This window comes from Protomyctophum bolini, assembly GCF_963924005.1.
Source record: "Protomyctophum bolini genome assembly, chromosome: 2".
NCBI lineage: Eukaryota > Metazoa > Chordata > Actinopteri > Myctophiformes > Myctophidae > Protomyctophum > Protomyctophum bolini.
This window is the reverse complement of record NC_137863.1, coordinates 14,179,706-14,205,494: the sequence shown is the minus strand read 5'-3', so window position 1 is coordinate 14,205,494 and position 25,789 is coordinate 14,179,706. Positions and strand designations below refer to the sequence as shown.

At 44.1% G+C, this 25,789-nt stretch overlaps 1 protein-coding gene across 4 annotated transcripts in view; it reads left to right on the top strand.

Annotated features, from left to right (window-relative positions):
* sox13 (SRY-box transcription factor 13) overlaps positions 1–21,775 on the top strand; it is a 34,353-nt gene extending 12,578 nt beyond the window's left edge. For 3 of the 4 annotated variants that reach the window (XM_080776359.1, XM_080776357.1, XM_080776360.1), the window contains 13 exons: positions 5,196–5,391; positions 6,142–6,244; positions 7,829–7,915; positions 8,630–8,802; positions 9,879–9,947; positions 11,554–11,668; positions 13,515–13,588; positions 14,881–15,043; positions 15,229–15,347; positions 16,538–16,643; positions 16,752–16,922; positions 17,674–17,890; positions 19,708–21,775. In XM_080776359.1, coding sequence (XP_080632485.1) covers positions 5,197–5,391; positions 6,142–6,244; positions 7,829–7,915; positions 8,630–8,802; positions 9,879–9,947; positions 11,554–11,668; positions 13,515–13,588; positions 14,881–15,043; positions 15,229–15,347; positions 16,538–16,643; positions 16,752–16,922; positions 17,674–17,890; positions 19,708–19,987 — 1,872 coding nt within the window. In that variant the 5' untranslated portion in view covers position 5,196 and the 3' untranslated portion in view covers positions 19,988–21,775. The remainder of the gene's footprint in view (positions 1–5,195; positions 5,392–6,141; positions 6,245–7,828; positions 7,916–8,629; positions 8,803–9,878; positions 9,948–11,553; positions 11,669–13,514; positions 13,589–14,880; positions 15,044–15,228; positions 15,348–16,537; positions 16,644–16,751; positions 16,923–17,673; positions 17,891–19,707) is intronic. The other variant, XM_080776358.1, reaches the window with a different exon arrangement.
* Positions 21,776–25,789: the final 4,014 nt, after the last annotated feature.

Here is a 25,789-nt window from a genome sequence, read left to right as displayed (position 1 = left end):
CCCATTTCCTGTCACACTACCTTTTACTATCTAATAAAGGCAGAAAAAGAAAACAGACTGACTGACTAAATGGTTATAGCTGCTGTGTGATTGCAGCTGAAGGATATAAGATGTTTTACTGTGAGCTTGTTGCTTGCTCTGATAAACTGTGACCAGGACAGTAATACTGCACTTAATGGCCTACAGGGCACTGATCCATGGATTTGTCTATACTACAGTAGCTGTTTTGTCACAGCTAAACATTTTAACCTAATATTAAATATATATTAAATTGTAGCAGTTTTTAACCCATTCTCTATACTAGCATCACCAACCAGACCAATGGGGTTCTCAATTTGAGGATTTTGACATTTTTACGCACACAATATTTCAGCTACGCCTCCCCACAGCATAGAATCTGATCTATTTGCTATGAATTCATTTACAGTTAAATCTTTTCACCTTCAGAGTTGAGTCAACACTGGCTTTTGCCATGTGTAGTGTACTACACCAAAGCCTTTTGCCATGTGTAGTGTACTACACCAAAGCCACACTATGTACTTTCCTATGTCATTGTGATTGTGTGCGGCATGCAGGTGTCAGGAACTCCTATTCAGGTATAAAGCTGACTTTGTTACAAGGTGCTCGTAAGACAGTGGGCGGGCAGCCACGCTGGATGGATGGCGTTATCATGTCACCATCACACCTGTTGTTGGGGCGAGCGGAGCTACGCTCCATCGTTATTGGTGCTGGCAGTGAGGGTCACCTGCAACAACGTGCTAATTATGCAAATGAGGCCCTCATTTGGTCGTGTTTTGAAGAGGCCCTTTTGTCTCAGCCTCTTGGGAGAGGTGGTGGGTGCTGGGTGGTGACGATGTAGGTGGTGGTATGGGGGGTATCCATATAACAGACAGTAGAGAAGAACGAGTTAATCCTGACCTTGAACATGACCTGCTGAGGGAGCAACAGTGGACCTACGTACATGGAAGACATTACTCTCAGGTCAGTTCACTGACCATAGGTTCATACAGAGTCCAGAGGAGCTCCGCCAGTCAAGGCATTTATTTTCTCTTGCAGAAGATTCATTTTTTTTTAAATGTTGTTAATTGGAGTTAAAGTTAATGCAAATAGTTGTCTTTGCATTGACAGTAAATGCAATGCACTCAATCTGCTGTTTTGGCACAAGCTTCATCAGCTCGGGCCAATCCTGTGCACCATCAGATACCCGTTGGTACATGATGCACGTTGTCAAACATCACTAAGCAAATACTGCTAACTGTGTGAAACACTTCCCTAAACATTTGTTTATACATGGGGCATGCACTTGTCTTTACATGTCTGCACGGAAGGGTTGAAACCTAATATCTACTTCCTTTGCCACTCGGCAAACCAAACGATTAAATCAATGAAGTATATTGAAATAGTTTTTCTTTTCAGTCAGGGACGTGAGGTGATGAAGACGATGAAGGTTTAAATGATATGATTGAGATACTTTTCAGATTTGTTGTCCTCGATTGTCTGTATGTTATCACTGTATTGTGTTGTCTCCGTCTCTGACAGTGTCATTACAGCTGTCAGTCTTCTGGTTTTACGATGAGAACGCTTTTATTTGTTTCTTTTCCTCGCAATGATGAATCGCTTTAGATGTCGACCACTTTATCCTGCCACTCTGAACTGGCACAGACCAGCTCCTGACTCACTCTCTCTCTCTCTCTCTCTCTCTCTCACTCTCTCTGTGGACGCCTTTTATGTGCTCTGCTATTCTCCTGCGGGCGATATTTGGAAAACGACAAAGACAAGTAAAACCCAACAAACTGCTCCTGTCGGGAGGGTTTAAAGAAAGGAGAGATAGACAGAGAGAGAGAGAGAAAGAAAAGAAGAACAACAGAAGGGGATTTGCATTGCCAATCCCCTGGGGTGAAATGTTGGGTTTTTACGCGTTACAACTTGTTAGGTAACTGAAGCTTTTGTGTGAAGTGTTTCTTGTGTCGTGGGAAGTGTAAGGTTTCACTGTTGCCGGTGCTCAAAGGAAAGGAGGAGATCTTATCAGTGTGCATAGACATGTTCCCTTCCATACTCGCTCACTCCTCTCCCCTCACTTGGGCCCATTTACCGGTTTTTGAGGACTTTACTTGGAAACATAAGATTCTAAACGGGTTCAGCTTTCTGAATGAAATGGAGATGGAGATGTCAGTCCAACGTAATGGAGCAGATGTATGTGGCGGTCCGGTTGTGTATGGTGGAACATGGCAGCCCTATTGTTGTATCTGTCAACAGCTGGTTTGGGGTCTGCTGGAGGTTACAATCTCTGAATGCTAATATGGAGTCTGGAACTAACACCTCCTAAAATCCAACTCATCTGTTGGTCATTTCATTTTACGAAAATATATTTTGAAATATGTTTAGTTCTTATATATTTATTTTTTATTCCTGCTAATAAGCAAGCTATATATGCTTTGATAATTTTGATTTATATTAGGATATATTTGCGCCTCAAAAGAGCTTCCTGACTGTATGACCGGAAGCATTTGAAGATTGCTTTCGCCTTTATTTTATATTTCTTATGGAGGGACAGACAGTAAGTAGGCTGACAGGAAATGAGGAGAGAGATGGGGGGGGGGTTACATGCAGTAAGGCCGTCGGGAGTCGAACCCGCGGCACACTGACTGCCAGACTGGATTACCAGACAAGGTGCCTGGACCGCTGAGCCACGGCCCAGGCCAGCCCAAGTACTTTTGCGTTAAAGTAACATATTACGATTTGAACTGATAACCCCGACTGGTTTGGATTGCTACGTACACGGTGAGACACCATTGTGTGTATTCTGACCAAAGTCAGCGCTTTCACTGTTAAAACATGCACGCGTGCAGACACGCAAATGCACATACCTGATGCATTCCATGCTGTCAACAGCTCTGCGGGTCACTGAGATTCTAGGCATGCCTCTGCATTGGGTGACTCACACGTACGCACGGACGCACACGGACACACGCATATGGACACGCACACACACACAAGCTGCATGTATCCTCAGAGAGGCGTGTGAAAGCCACCTGTGGCAGCTTGTGGAGCTTTATAATCCAGTCTGTGTGGATGGTGAGTCCCCAGTCATAAACTCCAGTGGGATAGCAGGTTGCTGTTGCTGCCAGCCCCCAGCTGCCCCCACTGTTTGGCAATCAACCTCTTGCAGGTGACACAGTGACTGTAGTGCACTGTGGACTCAACAGCTCTCCATCCTCTCTGTTCTCACTGCCTCTCAGCTGTACGTCTGACGAATGAGAACTTTTCAGTACACACACAGTCACACACACACACACACACACACACACACACACACACACACACGCGGTGCTGCTGTATTGTATGTGTAAGTGCCAATTAATAGGTTGAACCTTGAACCCTGAAGACAAATGCATTTGTTGTGCACATGCCTTCCCCCCTGAGTCATAGAGGTGAAATGCAATGCCGCGCCATGCAGTTACTATAAGCTTTATGAAATGGATTTTCAGGTTTTATAGTTGGACACACAGACACACACACACACACACACAGACACACACACACACACACACACACACGTTTAGAGCCTTGGACCCTGCATGGCAGGCAGGTGGCTTTGTATTGAAACACAGAATGCGGGCAGGGAGGGGTGAGATTGGTGGTGTGTGTGTGTGTATGTGTGTGTGTGTGTGGGGGGGGGGGGGGGGCTCTAATTATTATGCGCTCTGCAGAATGGTGGCGTTCCGCATATTTTTTTCCCCATGTTCCCGAGTTGGTCGGCACATTCCACTGGCATTGTTATCCGGGCTGTTTCCTGCGGCCCGCGGCTTTTGTCAGCCTCTCCCCCATTGTCCTGGCTTCCTTTGTTCCCCGCCTCTAACAATGGCTTTTTTCTCCCTCTTTATATATATGTGCACTTTCTGCCCTTGTGTGTTCTGTTTGTTTTGTTCTGCTGTCTGCCGTGTTTTTCTTTCCTTCTGCAAGCGGAGCTTGGAAAACACACACACACACACACACACACACACACACACACACACACACACACACACACACGCACACACTTGCACGCACACGCACGTGCACTCACACACACACACACACACACACACACACACACACACACACACACACACAACGCAGCCCAAGTTGATTTGTTCAAGTTCACACAGTGTTTCAACCTCAGCCTCACTCAACCTGTCCTTCGCTCTCACTCTCTTTCACAGTCCTAGCTCTCGGAGGCATTGTCTGTGTCCCTCCTCTGTAACCCTCGTTTATTCACTCACTCTGGCAATTTCCTAAAAGTGCACTCACGAGCGTGCACACGTGCACGCACATCGAGATGCACACACACAAGGTTATGAGAGACCGCCTGTGCTGAGTTCACTTATAAGCACTTAGATGCAGAAATGGTCCGCAGTGCACCACAGGCAACAACAGGCCTGGTTGTGACTTGACCCCGTGACCTTGGGCTCTACCTTCCTCTCATCCTTTAAAGCAGTGGTTTTCAACCCTTTTCATATCAAGGCCCATTATTCATTCTGCATTATGGTGCCACGGACCACCATTTGAGGTTCCACGGATCACCATTTGAGGTGCCACGGATCACCATTTGAGGTTCCACGGACCACCATTTGAGGTTCCACGGACCACCATTTGAGGTTCCACGGATCACCATTTGAGGTTCCACGGACCACCATTTGAGGTTCCACGGATCACCATTTGAGGTGCCACGGATCACCATTTGAGGTTCCACGGATCACCATTTGAGGTTCCACGGATCACCATTTGATGACATTTAGCCTCTCAGACAGCTGTGCTCCGTACTGCAGCTACTACTTCCCAAACCTTTTAGCCTGTGATCTGAAAGAGACGCTTGGTGTCAACCCCGGGACCCAAACTAGCGAAAATAGCAGATCCACAAGCTCACACCGCGTCGCTTCGCGCCGTGCTGTGAGCTTATAGATCGGCTATTTTTTCACATAATTTATGGAATTTCTTTGATTACTGAAAAACACTTTTTGGGGACGTTTTTTGAAAATGTCTTGAAATACAAAACTAAATGTAGTAAACGACAAATAAAGGGACCCGTAATTTTTTTTTAAATGTGTCCGCGACCCACATATGGGAAACGGTGAGCTAGAGCACCACAGTCAGTGGTTAGGCCTTGCTCTCATACCTCATGTAGTCTCTCTCTCTCTCTCTCTCTCTCTCTGCAGAATGGTTGAGCCCAGCCCCACAGCGCTGCATCTCCACGCCAACGGGGATGTCAGCATGGTGGCTGTCAAAATGAAGGAGGAGGAGTCTGGCGAAGGGGGCAGAGTCATCACCAAAACGTCGCCAGGGCACGATTGGTCGGCGTGTCAGCCAGTGGAGGCCCGTCAACTGACCCCGCCCCTCTCGCGCTCCCCTTCGGTAAGAGAATTGAATTTGGATGGTATATATGTGTGGTCGAGATATGGTGGGGGCAAGTATAAATGATTACACTCCAAACCAACACGACTATTACAACATGTAATGTTTCTTTGTGCGAACAGTATTGTTGTGTTGAAATGAAAACCTAAATGATTTGGACGCGTCTGTCTGTGCGCAGCTAATCTTGGGAATCGCTGGACTGATCAATGTAAACTTTTGTGCCAGTATAGACGCTCTGAATTATTCAAATCTGAGGCTTTGGCCAATAACCCTTGAATCCTTTAAACGCTGCAACTCCCCACATTCTTCATTTCTGAGTAAACAGATTATTTTGCAGCCATTTTGCAAGTTCTTCACTGAACACATTGTACTCAAGAAACTCCTCAAAACCCAACACAATCGTGTGTACCTCTGGAGTCATAAACGCATATCATAAAAAATGTGCATATGTAACTCCATTATTATGTTAAAATTGCCTTGTGGTAATTTAAGTATTTTTTTAAAGCAGTACTTTAAATCAAGTACAAATTTTACTGAGCAACTTTCACAAGTTTTAGTAATATAGGCTACGGTATCTATACTCAAAGTATATTTCAACTTGAACGGAGTACTGATTGAGGGGTTATACTATAACCCCTCAATCAGTACTCTGTCCAAGTTGAAATAAAACGTATTAAGTACTGGGGTGGAGAACTTTGTTGACCACTGTCTGAGGGTGACTGTGTCTCTTTGTCTCGCTTTTTGTGACAGGAGGGCTCGCCAGGCAAGGAGCATCTTCTCAGGCAGAGTCCTGTGGGACTTAAGGGGGCCAGGGCCCACGAACGACCAGTGGGACAGCCTGCCTTCATCGAAGGTACAGGCAGGAGGCAGTCTGTCTGAGTGCTCACTCCCGCTTTCTATCTTATCTTACACTCGTTATATACTTTCAGCCTCTCAAATGTATGTATTTGTCCAAGTCTCTTTTATAATATCTCTCCCTCGGTTGCGTAGAGGTAAAACACTCGCCCACGACCGCAGAAGGCCAGGTTCGATTCCTGGCAGCGATGCCTCCGGCTTGGCCGGGCGTTCCCAACAAACACAGTGTTGGCAGTGTTCACGGTCAGCCAGGAAGCCGGCAGGGGATTGCCTTTTTGTAGCGGCACTAACGACATGCACTGGTTGGTCAGGGTGCCTGTTCAGCAGGAAGGGGAACTGGGGAAGATGGCATGAGCAAGTGTTCTGTTGTCCCAAAGAGACTCCTCGCTGTCAGGTGAAAAGAAGCGGATCGTGACTCCATGTATATTGGACTTGGCATGTGGTTGTCTAGTTGTCTACTCCCCCTCAGGCCAACAGTGGGGGATATACAGGGGGAATTAGTAATGACTACATTGGGGGGGAAAGAACTAAGAACAATTTGGCCTCTCTGCTTTCCATGCGATGTCATCACGGAGTGCAACTAGGGGTCAGAAAGCAGCACTCTTAAATTTGTATGCATGCAGATTTTCCTTTGTATAAACACCGGGCTGTATATATAACTGGGCTTCTCTATGAGATACAGTTTATGAGGTATAGGTATACTACAGTATATCGGGCCATATGATAGCTGACCACCAACACTATCCATTTGTGGTGAGGAATAAGTACGCATCTGTTAATTTCTCTACTGAAAACTAATTTGAGCAAATGAACAACTATTGTTAGCTTATATTATACATAATGTTAGGATATATTTTATGCAAATTAAAGACTTAAAAAACAGTGCACATATAATGTGCACTCCCAGTAATTCTTTGCAAACAAGAAATCCATCTATATATTTTAGTTTAAGTGAGGTGCACTCTGCCTCTGTTCAACATGGCACAATGCAGTTCACCACCCATAACCAACAGAAAGGACTGTCCGTCTGGAAGAGTGGAGGTGTTGTTTTGGCCCCCTAAGTGCACCTCAGGAGGGAAGGCTTTTTCTTTTAGTTTATTTCCTCATTTCTCTCAATGCTTCACACGTATAAAGGCTGCTCTCTGAGCTACAGCCTTGCCCTCAAGTCTTTCACCTTGAATTTCACCTGGGGGACCTTTCCTCAACATCTGTTGCTTGAAAGAGACTTTGCTCCTCAAATTCACACCTCGCCACCTGACCTTGGAATGTACTCAGCCCAAATATCGATCCACTCGAAAACACTCAAACCTCCTCTCAGACAGATAAACAACACGCTGCTTTCTCCGGGACCTCAAAACGTCTGTTTCAATCAACGCCATTAGGGAGACAGAAGTGGGGCTCGGGAAAGTAGTCTTTGTGTCAGATGTGTTATCTTATGACCAACGTTTTCACAGAATCTTGAATCGGTGCCATTAGGGAGAGACATGGGCAGGAGTTTGTGTTAATATTTTGGCCATATTTTCACATCATCCGCTGCATAAACCTTGTGCTGAGTGTCTGCTGTGTTCTGCTGTGTTAACAGTGATGCCCACCATTGAGAAACTGCTGAATTCCGACTGGAGGGAGAAACTTCTGGATAGGAGTGCTGCGGGGTCAGGTCAACTGAAAGGTCAGCTCTCAGTCACCTCCACCTCCTCTCCTCTATGTTCTGTCACAGACATCTGAAGGGAAATCAATGGAACCCCAACGTTCCACCCATTTACTCTTTTCTTTTTTTTCTTTCTCCAAAGTTGGCTGCTGCAGCTTTAAAATACAGCTTTTATTGTTGCTGGGGCAAGAAGACCATGTATCTCTCCATGTTTCAATTTTTTTTTTTTCCCCATTTAAAAAAAATGTTGTACAAGAGTGTCGTACAAAGGTGTCACATCGTGTGTCACATCGCGAAGTGTTGGTCGTCTATTTTAGCATTCTTTTTTGTGGTTCAACTGGGATATTTCTACCTTCAAACATGTTTCGGCCACCCAGGCTTTTGTGAGCATCCCAGGCAGTTTTTAAGTTGCTTGATTACAGTATTTATTTATTCAGTATTTTGTCTTGTCTTTCTAATGCGTGAGGAGAAGACCATAGATTAAATACTGAATCAAGCAACTTAAAAATTGTAGATGATAGAATGATCCCAAACATGTCTAAAAGTGAAATATCCCTTCAAGTGTGTCTGTGTGGGCTTTATAAATATCGAAACAAAAGCTTATGACAAAGCAATAACTCTCGGAAAACATGTTTTCCCCCATTTCCTGATAAGTATAGTGGTTTTGGGACATTCAAGGTTATTTCCGTATTCCGGCAGTGACGCTAACTTTGTGTCCGACGCCTGTCCTTCCAGGTACACCGGAGGCTCTTGCGGAGAAGGAGCTCCAGCTGCTGCTAATGATCAACCAGCTGAGCGGTCTGAGGGAGCAGCTACTAGGGGCCCACTCTGAGCAGAGGAACATGGCCGCGCTGCTCCTGGAGAAACAGCAGCAGCAGATGGAGCTGGCTCGACAGCAGCAGGAACAGGTGACGCCAGCACTCTACATCCATAGAGAGATCTGAGGCCGATTCTAGTTTTTTTTTAAACGTATGTTCCTATATGTCATTAGCCTCGGAGACCGCAGGCGTTTTGTTTTCGAAGGAGAAAGAACGCTCATAGCGCGGCACAAAGTGACACAATATGAGCTTGTAGAATCTAAAATGTCACAGATGCTTTCCTGGTTTTAATGGGTTAACTGAAGAGTGTAAAAATTGGACCTGGGTACATTTTTATGCTCTACAGTCTACACCAGTGGTTCCCAAACTATCGCACACATTCTTATGGGTCACAAGTAAATATCTTACAAATTCATACAATTTTATTTTATTATTATTATTACAAAGGATTTAAAAGAAGGAATCTGTCAATCTGTCATGTTTCTGTCGGAAACATGACACCCCCGCAGACAAGCAAATTGTCTCCCCTTTACCGGTTTGTGACATCAATTTACAATTTATCCATTTAGCACTGTTACCCAGAACGACATTCAAATGTGAAATCAAAATGGCATATTACACAACGGGTGATAAATTGTCACATAAATAAAGAGCAAAGAGAACAGTGTTGTGCTTCAAAGAAGCTAAGATACCAGGGCAGCATCAAACTGTCTAATGTTTAGACTGACTTAGGAATGTTATTTAGATTAGGTTGTTGTTTGACTCCAAACAACATGCTACAGTTAGATAAATAACATTCTTAACGGGTGTGTTCAAGACGATCTAAATAACAAAGTCATCATCATTAAGTAATCATCATTCATCTGCATACTATAACTACCAAAAATAAGGGATATACAGTAAGGGTGAGTATGTAGGGGTGAGGTGAAGGTGAGTTCTTAGACTGGTGGGACATGGGGAGTGAGTCTGCAGTTCTGAAAGGCCTACTCGCAATAGGAAGAGTCAATTGGCTATGTTTAACAGGGTTGCCCACACTTAAACATGCATATACGCACACATCGATGATAATTTGTGTGCCGGCCGGCATGCCTGTGTGTACCTTGCTGAGAAATGGTGTTTGTAATGTTGTGGTCCTCTAGTGAACATATTGATGTCATGTGTTTCAGATAGCCAAGCAGCAGCAACAACTCATCCAGCAGCAACATAAAATCAACCTGCTGCAACAACAGATACAGGTCAGTTCAGCCTGGACACATACTTTGCATTATGTGAAGATGTTTTCGCATAATACATTTTTCAAGACTCATTTCATGAAGCAAAAAGAGGCAAGCATCTCAGTGGCTGGACACATGACAAGTTGGGCGATACTATTGCTGCGGTTCCATTAGTATTCTCCCTAAAACTCAAATTAACTTAGTTACCCAGACATGAGTATGTCTGTAATCTGTCACTTGCTTACTTTCACTACACTGGCAGTCTGGCACACATTACATCTCCTAAGTACAACCAAACCTTCAGACACATCTCAGAATTGGATTTGACCTGACAGTAGAAGCGAGGGACTGATCTTGAAACGTTACATCATGATAGGATGAAAGACAAACTGTGCACAATCAGCTGATGTGGTTTAACAGAGGCAAGTCTTACTGTGAATAAACATTGGACATTTAAACGTGACTTGATATCTATGCAATAGTTGAATATTTACACATCAGTTCCGATTTTTAGGTGCATGATGATGATGATGCATGATGTCTCAGAGCATTTTATTGAGTTGGAAGACTACTCTTCTACTCTTTCACCTTCAGCTAAAAATAAAATAAAACATTGACAACCAACTAGTCCATCACCAGCACATGCGCCTTATTATTTAATGTCACAACCAAAATTATCACACAGGTTGCTGCTGTAGATAGGCTTTTTGTTTGATCTGCTTTTTTCTGAATTGAAAAAATATGCACGTTACTTTTAGCACTGCTGCCAATTGTGGATACTGTGAAATCTTTCAATGGTGTAGTGAGGTATTCTATCACTGGGCTTGTGATTATTCATTAAGTATTCATCAGAGACAGATGTTTATGTGCTAAAATATGAACATAACTTTGGGGCTATACTGTGAAAGTCACAGTTAAGGTCCCTGCTCGCACAGAGCGTGTTTTTAGCGTCGTTTCTCCATCGGTTTTGCGAAAAACCGATGTTAATTTGTTTGTTTTTTACAAATATAGAAGTAAATTGAGAAATATAAACGGAGTAAGTGTGCAACCACCTTAACATTTGTTCTGAGAAGGCAACCATAAAAATACAGACATTTGTAGATCGTGGAGAGTATATGCCAATTAAATTAATGTTGCATATTGAGTTCTATTGCATGTATAAAACTATATAAGGTACTTGTCCACCACAAGCTCAGTGTCCACTCAACCAAGTGTAAAATCAGGCATTACGACGACATCAAGGCCTGCCTTGATGTCGTCTACAGATGACTAAATCATCTGTAGATTTAGTCAACTAAATTATGATATTTAGTTTAGTAGACTTAAGGCCTATCCATACTGATAAGGTGACCACCGAAACGATGGTTAGTAAAAACAGAGAGATGTATTTTGGTGAGCAGTGAGTCGCTTACCACCATGGTGTGATGTCATGTTGTAGCATGAATAGGCCTTAAAAGGAAAAACATTTCAGATGACTGAAATATAAATATTATAACATTTTTCTTCAAAAGACTATGACTACAAACAAAATATGCTGTCAAAATCAACACTGCTGTACTGTAAATAATGTGTTGTGAGATGAGTGACTTATGAGTGACATACTGTATGTCCTTCCGACCTGTCTCAGCAGGTGAACATGCCCTACGTAATGATTCCGGCTTTCCACCACAACACGCAGCCCCTACCGGTGAACTCTGACTCCCAGATGACCCTGCCACTCCAGCCAATCCCCTGCAAGCCAGGTCAGTCACAACAAGTCACATCCCCTATGATTTCAAAATTATTAAAAACAAATGCTTTCAATTTGAATTTGCTTTGAAATGACTCATGGTTATCATGAAGTTGAAGTTTACTCACGGAGATAGAGTTCCTTGCTGGAAAATAATAAAATGTGTCGTTGGTCAAGTTTTTGTTTTGGTCAATGCAATGCTATGCCTATTATTCAAGACTATTCCTCAGCAGTCAATTAGAGCTATGCCATGTCTTTCATCAATTGCTGATGCCCAGTGAAAAGAGCTCAGAGAACAGTAGGGCTGCACAATAATTGAGGGATCGATTCATAATCGATTTTATTAAATGATCAGTTATTATTATAATTTGTTATAATGAATTAAGCTGATTAGTTCAGTTGCAGTTGCAGCCCTAGATAACAGAAAAACCCATGGATGGGTTCAGTCAGTGACTTGAGGGTTGTTGCCATTTTAGATAGAATGCTGCTTTAGATGGAATGATGCTGTGCATTCCTCCTCTACTACTATTTGAGTGCACAGAGTTGGTTGTGTTGTTGTTAAGACCACAACCTTTGAAGGCTACCTTTCTTTTGTCAAAATGTTGTTGCCCGCCACATTGTTGTCTGTATGCCATCTTTGTTCCGCAATGTGTCAGCTCTCCAGAATGTCTGAGTGGTTTTAGCAGCTGCTCATACGTATATATAGGCTTCCTTAACTCAAGGTCTGCTTTAGAAAAGAGCCTTTACTGAGCCAGCTTCAGGTGAACAGCGTTTTGGATAGAACCTCCCAAATAAGACACACACTCTTTCATATAGTCTAGTTTGTGGGCTGCCGTTGTCTAGCCATAAGGTAGCTTTGTGCAACCTTGCTTCATGTGTTAAAAGCTGTCGTTAGAGGTAACTTTGTGTTTTTTGTATCCATTCAGTCCTAAAAGACACTTAAGGCCATATTCTGAAACATTGCAAGCAGAATTAGTACTGTTCAATGTACTAGTGGTGTCCTTATTCTGGGGCGAACATTTTCCAAAAATAGCTGATCAACCTCACAGTGGGTTAGTTTGCGAGCTTGTAGATTGGCTATTTTTGGAAAATATATTTAGTGTAGAGTGAAAACGTGTGTGATTGACTGTGTGATTGACTGTGTGTGTGATTGACTGTGTGTGTGTGTGTGTGTGTGTGTGTGTGTGTGTGTGTGTGTGTGTGTGTGTGTGTGTGTGTGTGTGTGTGTGTGTGTGTGTGTGTGTGTGTGTGTGTGTGAAGGTGTGTGTTGTGCATTTGTGAAGGAGTTTGGTGACATGAAAGCGTACACAGAACCTCAGGTTGTGTGGAATGTGTCAGGAAGATATGTAGATAGATGTAGCACTGCCACTTGGAGGAGATTATGCTCTGTCGCTTGATGACATCATTCGCTGAAAATAGCCGATCTACAAGCCCACAAATCGGCGAGGATGTGACGCATTGTGGGCTTATAGCTTGGCTATCATACGACACGACAGGGCATTTATGTGACATATTTTGGTTAAACAGGAATCTACATCTGTCCTATTATATAATTGTTTTTTATGTAAAGCACGTTGAATTGCCTCGTCGTTGTTGTAGTTTGATATACAAATAAAGTTTCCGTGCCATGTGAGCTCATGAACATCCAACCTCTGCCTTTGGCGTCCCTCTTTCTAAACAAAAGAAAAGACAAGAAAACACTTTCACTTTAGGAAAGAAGAATGCACACCAAGTAAAACAATACAATTCAATTCACAGGAGCTTTATGTGGTGTGCTCAGCTAAATTCTCTCTCTCTCTCTCTCTCTCTCTCTCTCTCTCTCTCTCTCTCTCTCTCTCTCTCTCTCTTTCATGTAACAGTGGACTATCCCATGCAGCTGTTGTCCAGTCCTCACTCCACCTCCGTCAAGAGAAGCAGTGGTTCCTTTCGTCAGGTACTCCAGTCGCTTCCAGCGCTTTTCTGTTTATTTTGAATGCAAGTTGGCACGTTAAACCTCTAAGTAACATGTTTCAGTTATCCAATATAGTTTAAACAAACTCCTTTCCTGAGGTCATTAAATATGCAAATTGTTACCGCAGGGGTCAAGATGATTTGCCTGGAGTACAGCTATTGCTTTCCATCGGCATTGGTCTAGGGAGATCCAGGGCATCCCCAGCTAAATGCACTTTAACCACTTAAACAACACAAATCGTGCATGGGTGTCCCTCGCTTCTTTTAGGATGGGGCCAAATACGTATTCATTTTGGGGTCCTCGACATGGCAAATGTTTGAGAACCATTGGCCTACTGGACCAGTCAGTAATACTGCCTTGTGTAGGGGGGGGTCTAGAACCATTGGCCTACTGGACCAGTCAGTAATACTGCCTTGTGTAGGGGGGGGGGGGGGTCTAGAACCATTGGCCTACTGGACCAGTCAGTAATACTGCCTTGTGTAGGGGGGGGGGGGGGGGGGGGTCTAGAACCATTGGCCTACTGGACCAGTCAGTAATACTGCCTTGTGTAGGGGGGGGGGGGGTCTAGAATAAGGTGTTTCCATATGTTTGGAGTGGCCCTCTGCTATGCAAAGAGAGGAGAAGCAACACTTTCTGGTAACTGGGACAGTCGAAAACATCACCTAATACACCACACCCTTATTACAATGGTGTGTGTGTGTGTGTGTGTGTGTGTGTGTGTGTGTGTGTGTGTGTGTGTGTGTGTGTGTGTGTGTGTGTGTGTGTGTGTGTGTGTGTGTGTGTGTGTGTGTGTGTGTGTGTGTGTGTGTGTGTGTGTGTGTGTGTGTGTGTGTGTGTGTGTGTGTGTGTGTGTGTGTGTGTGTGTGTGTGTGTGTGTGTGTGTGTGTGTGTGTGTGTGTGTGTGTGTGTGTGTGTGTGTGTGTGTGTGTGTGTGTGTGTGTGTGTGTGTGTGTGTGTGTGTGTGTGTGTGCGCGCGCTGTTTGCCCTGCTAGTTCTAAAGTGGGAGGTAGGCCAACACAACTTAAATAAACAAAAGGAAGAGAAGGGAAAAGGCCTGAATACCAAGACAAAAGTGAGAAAGACTACAAAGGTGTGACAGATACGCTCTGACATGCCAAATCCGCCACGCATAGTCAGAATACATACACGCCCTGCTCTTTGTTATTGTGCGTGCATGCGTGTGTGTTTACACATGCGAGAGAGAGAGAGTGTGTATGTGTGTGTGCCCCACCTTGATCATCTGCCGCCCTGTGTGGGATTGTGTTTTACTGTAGGAAGCCAGTCAGCCCTTAAACCTGACCTCCAAGCCCAAGGGTCTGGACCTGGGGAAGATACCCAGCCCACAGAGCTTTGATATGGGCTCACTGGGGACCTACAGAGCCAGGGACATCCACAGAGACGGAGGGATGCAGCACAGCCCCCAGCGCTCAGCCCTGAGTGAGTACTACCTGCTGTGCTGCTGTACTCCATGCGCTCTCAAAATCCATTTCTAGAAACTAACTTGGCAGGCATCAGGGGCAGGCTGGTCTCTGACACTTTGGGTGTAGGAGATGGCAACGGTATGTGTTCCTATTCATCAATACTTAAATTTGTACCCCTCCCTCTTTTTCCCTCTTCTCCAGGTTTTCTAGGAGATGGGGATGTGGTCAGTCAGGCCATCCATGATGCCCAGCAACTCCTCAGAAGTCACCGGAACGGAGGGAGAGACAGGGAGCGAGAGAGAGACGGTAGTAGCAAGATGGTGAGCCGATGTTTTTCTTTTACAAGAAAGAGGGAGATGGCGAGAGAGAAGGATATGCAGGGGGTCTTGTCAAAGGTCAGGTTTAGGATTACATGAAGCTGTGTTGTTCCTGCTATGATAGCAACAGACTAAAGAATGTCTCAGTTAGAGAACTTGCACGCACGCACACACACATGCACTACTGCAGACAGCTCGCAACTTCAAGCAACTCGAAACCATCAATAGGAAGTTCTATTCTCTGTCACTCCAACAGACCACAGCGTGGAAGCTTTGTGTTTAGGACTTGCTTTGTTTTGCATTACTGCAAACGTAAATGTACCAAAGACTAAACATTAAACATTCTAATTAGGCTGTGTCCCCTACATTTATTTGCACTATTGTTCTGTTTCAGTTTATTATTATTATTATTATTTTTAATGGCCACCAGCCTCAGAGCCACACACTGCAGAGCAACAGCTGTTGCCAACTCACAAACCACAAAGGTCCCTGCGTGGCATTGAGCTGAGCCACCTGCCCCTCTGTCTTTGTCCACAGTATTACTGTTCTACTGTACAGTACCTGCCCCTCTGTCTTTGTCCACAGTATTACTGTTATACTGTACAGTACACAGTTGCGGGCTGTCCTCCTTACACTGCTCTGATCGAGCCCCTGTTCCAAATATCAGGTTTTACACCCCTGCTGCCTCATCTATTCGATGAGACAAATCCATTTGTTCGATCTGTGCTGCTATCTGTGCCGCACAGAAGTAATAACAGTGTTTTAGAAAATGTGTGAAGTAGCCAGACGCGGTTGTTTGATTGCGTGGTGCTTTTGCATGTTCAAAGGTGGCGACATTGCATGCCTTCCCTCTGTTCTGTTCCTTTATACCCTCCTATTCTTTCCTCCCTGCCTCCTCCTCCTTTCCCCTCTGCTCTCTTGGACAATAAACACCATTCTTCCTCCTGTGTGGCTTCATTATTTCCTTTCTTTGCATTTACGGCTCTGAATTTAAAACTGTGGCTGATATGACAGGCACGTGGCTTCTTTACCTTAAATAGCGCTGATAGAATGCATTTACTGCAGCAGTCATCTTTTATTGCCCTCACATTCAAATAATTTCCTTTCTTTTTTTTATGTGTGTGTGGGAATCTATGTTGGTGCGAACATGTGTGCACTTTTACTGTGTTATCTAACGGTTATTTCCACCGTAGGAGTATAAGGACGTGCTTCACAGCGAGCGGATATCCCACCCGGAGCGCTGTGACGAGGGACAAAACATGCGCTCCACTGAGGACCGCCTAAGCAGTGATTCTGAGGGTAGGTTTCAAAATGCAGTGGAAATAAAGCAACCTCTGGAACCATAACACACGCCACCGACACGACGATGTGTGCATCCCCTGATCGTTGTTCCCTCTGTCTCCGTAGGCCCCCTGTCAGCCCCTGGTGCTGGGGGATATGCTGAGGCCCGGGCGCCACCCTCCTCTGGTCACATCAAGAGGCCGATGAATGCCTTCATGGTTTGGGCCAAGGACGAACGCAGGAGGATCCTCCAGGCATTCCCCGACATGCACAACTCCTCCATCAGCAAGATACTGGGTGAGCTCCCCTCCTATGTACTCCACACTCCTTCACACTGTGTGATCTCCCCCTATATGTACTCCACACTCCTTCACACTGGGTGAACTCCACCCATGTACTCCACACTCCTTCACACTGTGTGAGCTCCCCCTATGTACTCCACACTCCTTCATACTGTGTGAGCTCCCCCTATATGTACTCCACACTCCTTCATACTGTGTGAGCTCCCACTAAACGGTATGCACATTGCACACCACACAACTTCAGTAGTCTCTTTGTGCCTCTGGTGGTACAGTTTGCCATGGGAGGGAATGATCACACACCTGCTAGTGCTTTCCCTTGCAGGCCCGCACCCCTTTCCTCTGACCAAACACTCACATTCCTTTCCATTGTGCAGAGTCTCCCCCACCCCACCCCTCCCTCAAACGTACACAATGCAAAGATTTCAAGCACATTCCCAGTCAAAACCTATTAACAGTGTTTAAAAAAGAGAACTATAGGAAAGGGGAGACCTGGTTTATCCCGTGGTTTTTTTTAGCTTCACCTGCTAGCTGCTATGATAGCTATAATGAGCACTCAGGGGGCGCAATAAAGGTTTGTGTCTTGCTCATGGAAACCTTGACACATAGCTGGGGCTGGGAATCAAACCTAGGACCTTCTGTTTCCGAAGCAGCCTCTTTAACCAAATAACAGCTATGACCGACCCTAAAGCGTTTTCTTTATGAGCGCTGCCTTCTCATCTATGTTTTCTGTCTGGCCTCGTCTCCAGGCTCCAGGTGGAAGTCCATGTCCAACCAGGAGAAGCAGCCCTACTATGAGGAGCAGGCGCGGCTCAGCAGGCAGCACCTGGAGCGTTACCCAGACTACAAGTACAAGCCGCGGCCCAAGAGGACGTGCATAGTGGAGGGCCGCAGACTCCGGGTGGGCGAGTACAAGGCCATGATGAAGAACCGCAGACAGGAGCAGAGAGCTACCTATGCTCACAGGTAACAAACGTGTGTAGAGAGAAACAATATATAAGGCCGGCACAGGAGTTAGGCGAGATAATTCAACACAACGTGTCCCTGACAGACAAAAGTGCTCAACCTTTCCACAGTAAACAAACTGAATTCTCAAAAAAAAAACAGACAGTTGAGTGCAAACAAACTGGAGACATAATGCTGCAGCATGCACTGTTTATCAGTCTCTCTCTCTTTGAAGAAGAGCACACTCCGCTCCATCACCCCCACCCACCCCAGGCTAGTTTAGCTCATCTTCTGGGCTCTGGAGCTTTGCAACTCAATAGCTTGATATGGAACTTACAGAATTTTGAAAACAAAAATACAAATTGTAAACAAATAAGTGTAGATGTGGATGCTCAAGATTGAGAAACCGAGGGGGCACGATGGTGCAGTCAGTAGCCTCACATCTAGAAGGTCCTGGGTTCGATTCCCGCCGGGGATGCTGTGGGCACTGTGGGGTTGGCAAAACGGCATTTCTGTGTGGAGTTTGCATGGTCAGAGAAAAGTCATTTTGCATAACTCCTGGGACAGGCAAGGCAGGCAACCACTGCAACATGAGAAAAATGGAAGTCCAGCACACTGTGTTCACTTACAGCAGTAGGTTATTAGGCTACAACGTTCGTCATAATAAACGTTGTAGCCTAAAAAACTACTGCTGTAAGTGAACACTTCCATTTCTCTCAATAAGAATACGATACAAATACAATGTAATTATATTAGCTAATACTAGGTTTATAATACTGTTTTGTTTGGCAGAAGACGGATGCCTGTGGTAGTCTGGTTTGTGGGAACCTCGTGGCCAATGGCGGGGCATAGGAGAACATCCGCTTGGATGAGCAGTTCTGCATTTGTGTACAGTCGTGGATAATACAGCTGATATAAAGCAGTCCACATCATAAGTGCATTTCTAAACAATTAAAATATTTTCAACTTTAAAAAGTGCCATGCCATCGCATTTTAGTCATTTCTCATAGGGTTTAACGGACCCATTAAGACTGGGAACACCTATGCGTTGTTATACCTTTCAATCCGGGGCGTTAGCTGTTGCTAGATGTATAAGGTTCAAGGTTGTACTTTATTGTTACATCTTGTGTACAGGTACATAAGAGTAAAACTTATTTTTGTTTGCCTTCCTTCAGTCAATGCGGCAGCATAGATAGCAGCAGCAAACGGCAAACAAAGCAAGCAAAGGGATAGAATAAAGAGTGCAAGAAAGAGCAAACAGAGAGTATAAAACGGCAAACAAAGAAGAATTAAAACAAAACAATGTTTGTTTTTTAAAGTTTTTCAGAAAGGAAGGCGTTTTTAGGCCTCAGGTCTAAAATGCATTTATGTAAGAAGGTGGTCCTTTTTAGTGTTTACGCTACCTAATACTGAAATATTTCTCTGGGCTTTATTTGTACGTTTATGTTCAGAAACGATTCAAGGTTTCCTAGCTTTACTGTAAGTCAAAGAAGATAATTCGTCTGTGTTGTTTCGAAAATATTGAACCAATGGAAAGTAGTAAAAAACGCTTTGGACAAAACCTCTTAACTCCATTGGAGCCTCAAACTGTCTGCTAAAGCAACTAACTCCACCACCGTTCCCCCTCTCATGCAAGTAATTGTCAATATATTAACTCACAACACCAACTTTGATGAGGCATTTGTTGAGTTGAAAATATAAGGTTTTCTTGATTTCCTGAAATTTTTATATTTTTAATTTCCTGAAAAATGAACATTTTTGGAGTTAGGTGGTTTCTTCCCGACAGCAGAGATATATTTATTCATGTGAAATGTCTCCGTCTGTTTCCCGTCTCTCAGCCAGTCGGAGCCTCAGCAGATGCACTATGTGCCGCCCGGCGACGGCCAGTACCCGAGTGGCACCGGGTCCGTCTCCATGGCGACCATGCCGTTTCACCCTGCACTGCTGGAGCATTACATGCCCCAAGCCCCGCCTCCGCGACGAGCTGAGGTTCAAGCCACGCCCACCCCCCTGCCCAGAGAGCGGGAACCGCAGAGAGTGAGCGCGCCGTACAGCGAAGGAGAGGAGAGCGATGGAGGAGAGAGGAGCGAGGGAGAGCTGGTGCTCCTGACCGACTGAAGAGAGGGAGAGAGACGTAGAAAGAGAGAGAGAGAGAGAAGTATGAGAAATCAAGAGATCAGAGAGGAGGGAGAGAGAGAGGTGAGGGAGGTAGTGTGTGCTCTCTTCATAGACTGACCATCATCAGAGAAATACAAACATTAGGACTGTGAAAGCGGTGTCCAGTCCACACAATGGAAAACTCTGCCCTTCTCTATGATGAGAGTGAAGACGTTTGGTGGTTGAAGAGAGAAGAGACTACTCACTCCCTTGTAAATTAGTACAATCTCCAGTTTAGCACTCCCTTCAACACGCACACATACAACACGCTCTTGTAATTAATGATTGTCCCCCTCTCATCATAAGCTGTTTTTGTTCATAACACAGTAGATTTATCCCTTAACGCCTTTTTGCCCTGACACTCATCACACATTTTTTCCACTGTCTGCGAAAAGCACCTTTTGCGATGTCATTAGACCAGGGAAATGTTAATTGTCATTACCTTAGGTTGGGGTTTCAGGTCATAATTATGTATGAAACATGAGAGCAGTAATTTTTGGAGATTTATTTTATTTCCCCCCGTGTTCTATACAAACCCAGCATCCGCCTGTCTAAAGGCCAATCTACAGTTGTAGCAGCCAAAGTAGCAGCAACAATACTGATACAGTAGATTTGGTTGTTTATCAGTGTGAGAGTGCTGCCCCCTGCTGGCCACCACTCCACTAAGAAATAGCAGACCTACCTTAAATCTGACATGGGGTTGGTTCAGTGTCACTGCAAACAGCAGTGACACTGAACATGCTTCCCGTTTCCAAAACACTCAATTTAGCATTTTACCATAGTGTGAGCCTGTCCTCATCTGCACATTCTGTCTTTTGATCCGATTATAGCACTTGGACGGGTGAAAGCAGTATGGCATGACTCTGTGCAAAAGTTTGGTTTATAAAACACCTTGTTTTCTGGTGAGCCAGCTCGGTAGTCAAGGTACATTTTTCTTGCACTTGCAAATTGTAAAACAAAATGTTGAGACTCACTTCTCTCTCTCATTACATCCATACTTGAGCTGTGTACATGCTAATATGTATGTGTGTGTGTGTGTGTGTGTGTGTGTGTGGTTGCGATCAGTCTTGCCACCTTTTTTAATATTTACCTCTGTGTGTGCTTCTTTGAGTGTTTGACTGCGGTCATGTTGCGAACCTTGCGTCTGTGTGTCCCGCTGCTTCCTCTGAAACCGTTGGGTGTGATTATTATCTCCTGAAGTGTGAACACCCCCCACCCCGCCCCCTGATTCCTCCTGTTTTTCTTTTTCTTGTTTCATCAACATGATGGAGATGCTCACTGGTTCGTCAATACGTTTCAATCATGCTGGAGATGAGGCCGTTTTTATCAGTAGTTGGAAAGCACTTTGTGATGGATATGGAGATGGGGCTCAGGTGACTGGGCAGGGTCGGTCCTTATTGTAATAGCAAAAACATATTTTTGTCACACTGCTGTAAATGCCCTTTGGACTGTCAGTTTACCTTTTTTTTTTCACTTAAGTGTACCAGTTTCAACGTGGAGAAATGTTGGGAGTAAAGATACCAGGGTTTGTGTATAGAAGTCGGGAGTTCTCAGAGATAAATAGTATCTTACTCTAGTGGAAGACCATGCTGAGGAGTCACCCGTTGTCACACCTGCTGATGTAAATATAGATAGAGACTTTATTTTGTTTATATGAGCCTGTGTAATTTAAAGGTGTACATTTTCTGTATGTTCTCCAAGTTTTTTCCCCCCTTCCCGTTTTGGACGACAATAAATTGGTTGTGTTAATGATTGATTGATTGATTGAAATCTTTATTAACAGTTTGCAGAATTACAGTACATTTCAAGCACAAACTCAATACAAAGACTGTTAACTGTGAGTGGACGACCCAATTAAGCCTTACACTTGTTTACAACAGGGTCCACATTGTTCAATTCATCAAAACATTTAGAGACAAACAAATAGACACTTCTATGTAGTTAAAGAACAGAACAGGAATTCATCATATAGGAAGCGAAAAGGGAAAAAAAGTATATATACAGTGAGGGGAACAGGGGGATAAAAGAAAAGAAAACAAAAGACAGAGTGTAGGGCGCCTGCACACAACACCATGCGTTGATGCCATGTGTGTATATGTGCAGGCACCCAACACCACGTCCATACAAAAACATAGTACAATCCATAGTACAAAGACAGAGTGTAGGGCGCCTGCACACAACACCATGCGTTGATGCCATGTGTGCATATGTGCAGGCACCCAACATCACGTCCATACAAAAACATAGTACAATCCAGATACAAATTCAGCTTTTACAGAGGCCAGTTTCGAATTGCAGCCATCCGTAGGTGCCCTTTGAGAGCAGTTTTGAAGGAGCCAAGGGATTCACATGTCTTAATGACTGTTGGTAGGGCGTTCCACATTTTGGTCGCATAGGAGCGAAAAGAATTTAGTCCCTTGTTTGTGCCGAATCTGGGTTGTACATGGTTTGTTGCACTCCCTCTGGTGTTGTGGGTGTGGACTTCGTTTACATTAAGGAAGTATTTAGACAGGTACATGGGTATCTTGGTGGTGTATCTAATCTTGTGGACCAGACCCATTGCAAGATGCTGTACTCTGTCGTCGACCCTAAGCCATCCCAGCCTGTCAAAGTGGGCAGGGGTGAGGTGGGTTCGGGGGGTGAGGCCAAGTAGGAGCCTGACCAGTTTGTTTTGGGAGGTCTGGAGCCTTGTTTTAAGGGCCTTTGAGGTGCTGTGGTACCAGGAGGTGGATGCATAGTCAAAGAAACCTTGTACAAGGGCTCCTGTTAAGGTCTTCAAGGTGTTTTTGTCGACCAGTGAGGAGATCCTGTAGAGGAATCTTGTTCTTTGATTGACTTTTTTGATTACGTTGGTGGCCATCTTATCACCGGAAAGATTGGCCTCCAGGATGGAACCTAGGTAGGTAATTTGATCCTTCCGTGTGATAATATCATCACCAACTCTAACCAAGAAGAATGGCATTTGGCGAGTGAGTTATTTTGGCTACTGTGCGAGTTAATAATCCCATGATTGGGGCTACAATTAAAGGTTATGAAGAGGCATAATAAAAAGATGCAACAAATACAGAGGTTCCAGGAACACTGTAGCGGTGTAGCCTCCAATCTTCTGTCCATTCATTGTACTGAAAAGTCAACAGTATTGTGATGTGTGGGGTTTACTTGATGAAAGCATTTGTTAGGCTAAATGTTTGTTGATGGCAGGAGACTATACTGAAAATTTCATAAAATACTTTAAATTAAACTTGATTCCTCCCCAAGTCTCCAGCTTTCCCAAAACAAGCAGCCATAGTTGAGACCTTGCTGCTGCATTAAGAAAATAAACATATAGTGAACTAGCTATGCTATGCATTCCAATGTTAAAGATAATTGGGGTCCGACATTTGTGTTTACTATGCCATTTGTTCAAAACCACATAGTTTTGAACCAATGGCTCAGTGAACCGGACAAGCCCATGGAGACTGCTACAATATTGGCCTCCTGCAATAAATTATGCAGCTAAATTATCCAGCCAGGATGGAGAGGAGCTTTTTGCTGCCATGCCAAACAATTCAGCCATCTTGAATGGAGGTGGGAGTGGGAGTGTCGGAACTGATGTCATTTTTATACTGCTGTGATTGACAGTTTGACACGTGTTGCCATTTCTGGGTTGCCAGGTTGGCTGGGTTACACAATGTTATGATCCCCTCTTACTAGGTGTACAATAGGCACATTTCGAAACTAAACATTTTAGTCGTTACAATTTTCCAATTCAAATGATACAGTAAACTAGATCGTGGACAAAAATATCTACAGCACACAGACAATTCTCCCTTAGTGAATAATCTTTTTCATTGTGAGCTCTTCGATCTGTTATGTTTGGTGCATGACACCCACATGCAACTAAGTATAACTGAGGTTTTAAGTCTCCAGGATGTTGGAGTCAGCTGGAGGTTCAGGTGTGTGTGTGTGTGTGTGTGTATGTCAGGAACTCAGGATCCCCCCCCACCAGTGGACTTCCACTTCCTTCCTTCCGCCTCTCAGGGCCAAAGAGCCAGTTCAGGTGGCAGAGAGAGAGAGAGAGAGACAGATGGGAGGAAAGCAGAGTGTGAACAGCAGTTGATCCCACACAAACTCAACTGCCGTCCAAAAAACAATGGACCCACACAACACTACTGCAATCTGAATGGTCAAGGGAACTACATTGAACACACAAAATCATCACAGGTCCATTTGGTTACATTTGCACACAACACACAGTTAAATCAACACTGAGGATTAAGCATATTTCCTCAAGAGACTCACAAAGTAGAAAAACACGTGACTCGTCTTTTTTTTTTTTTACATTTTAATGGACATTTTTTACTGACAAATGTTTATTAACTCTTCTTGCCAGTCCTACACAGGCGTAAAGGATGGCTGTACAGTCGCATTTCACAGTATTTCTTACAGTATTTACACTCCCCACTCGCATCACTGTGCTGGATGACTTCATGCATCTGCACGTCAACCAATACAGATGTCCGCATTCGTGCACGCACACACACGCACACACACACACACACACACACACACGCGCGCACACACACACACACACACACACACTCACACACTCATCTTTGAAAGGATGGGTCCCATTTAAACAGTCTCCAATGGACAGTTCTCTTCTAGATCAATGCATGTACAAAAACGTAAATATATAAGAAAGGAGGAAATAAATCAAAGTTATACCGTATGTACATTTAAAAAGTTATGCCAGTTAATACATTCACACGCACACAAAAATAACATTTAATCTCAATCTCAAATGAACTGCAAAGCAAACTTTAGCTAGCCATTTTGGTATTTCGATGGAATAGAAAAAGCAACAACGAAAAGGAAGATGAAGAGAAATGCAGTGCCAAATTCACTCAATAAATACCCCGCGTTGCAAAGGGCTTCAAAATACGCTATAAATTACAAACATACTAATGGCCAGCAAAGAATAGTATTAACTTAGGTTGGTCTGGAGCAAAGAGCATAAAAAAAACGTAATCCTGCATGTGCAAGGTCATTTACATAGTTTGCCTTTAAAGCAGGGATTAAAAGTTTTCAGTAACTTCGCTGAATGTCCTGCAGACATCGAGTGCAGTGCTTTAATTTAGGCAACCTCAGTTTCAAGGGATAGGTCCATTTTCTGTTGACCTAAAAACTCTACATTTGGTTCGAGGCTTTAACCTCTTGTGAGGGAGGACAGAAAAGTGCCTAATGTATAATTAATACGCTTGATTTATACTATATTCATACTACTGCGTTGGTGTTGCTGATCTACAAAGTACAAGCTCAACAACACATTGCGTCGCACAATTATGTATAAATCAAATAATTTTAAAAACCTACCTACATCACTGATGGCTGACATCAGTGCCATAATACCTCTCTCCTCCAATAGTCCTTCTAAACCAGTAGTTCCCAAACCTTTTCATGTCAAGGACCCCAAATTGACACTAATTAGCCCGCGGACCCCCATAAGAGAAGATCTTTACAGCTCTAGCAGTGATTCTCAACCCGTTTTAATGTCAAGGACCCCAGGTTTGACCTGAATTAGGCTACGGTCCCCCATTTAATGGCATTTCTATCTCTGGGACCCCAAAGTATATTGTAAAATCAAACTTCATTTAACTCTGAGCATGTACAAATGGAACCAAATGTACAATCAAATGTGTACACTCTCTAGAGTTACAGACCCCATAAGGGTCCATTTGGTTACAAACTATCGTTTAGCTGGGGACCCCCTGGAACTGCCTC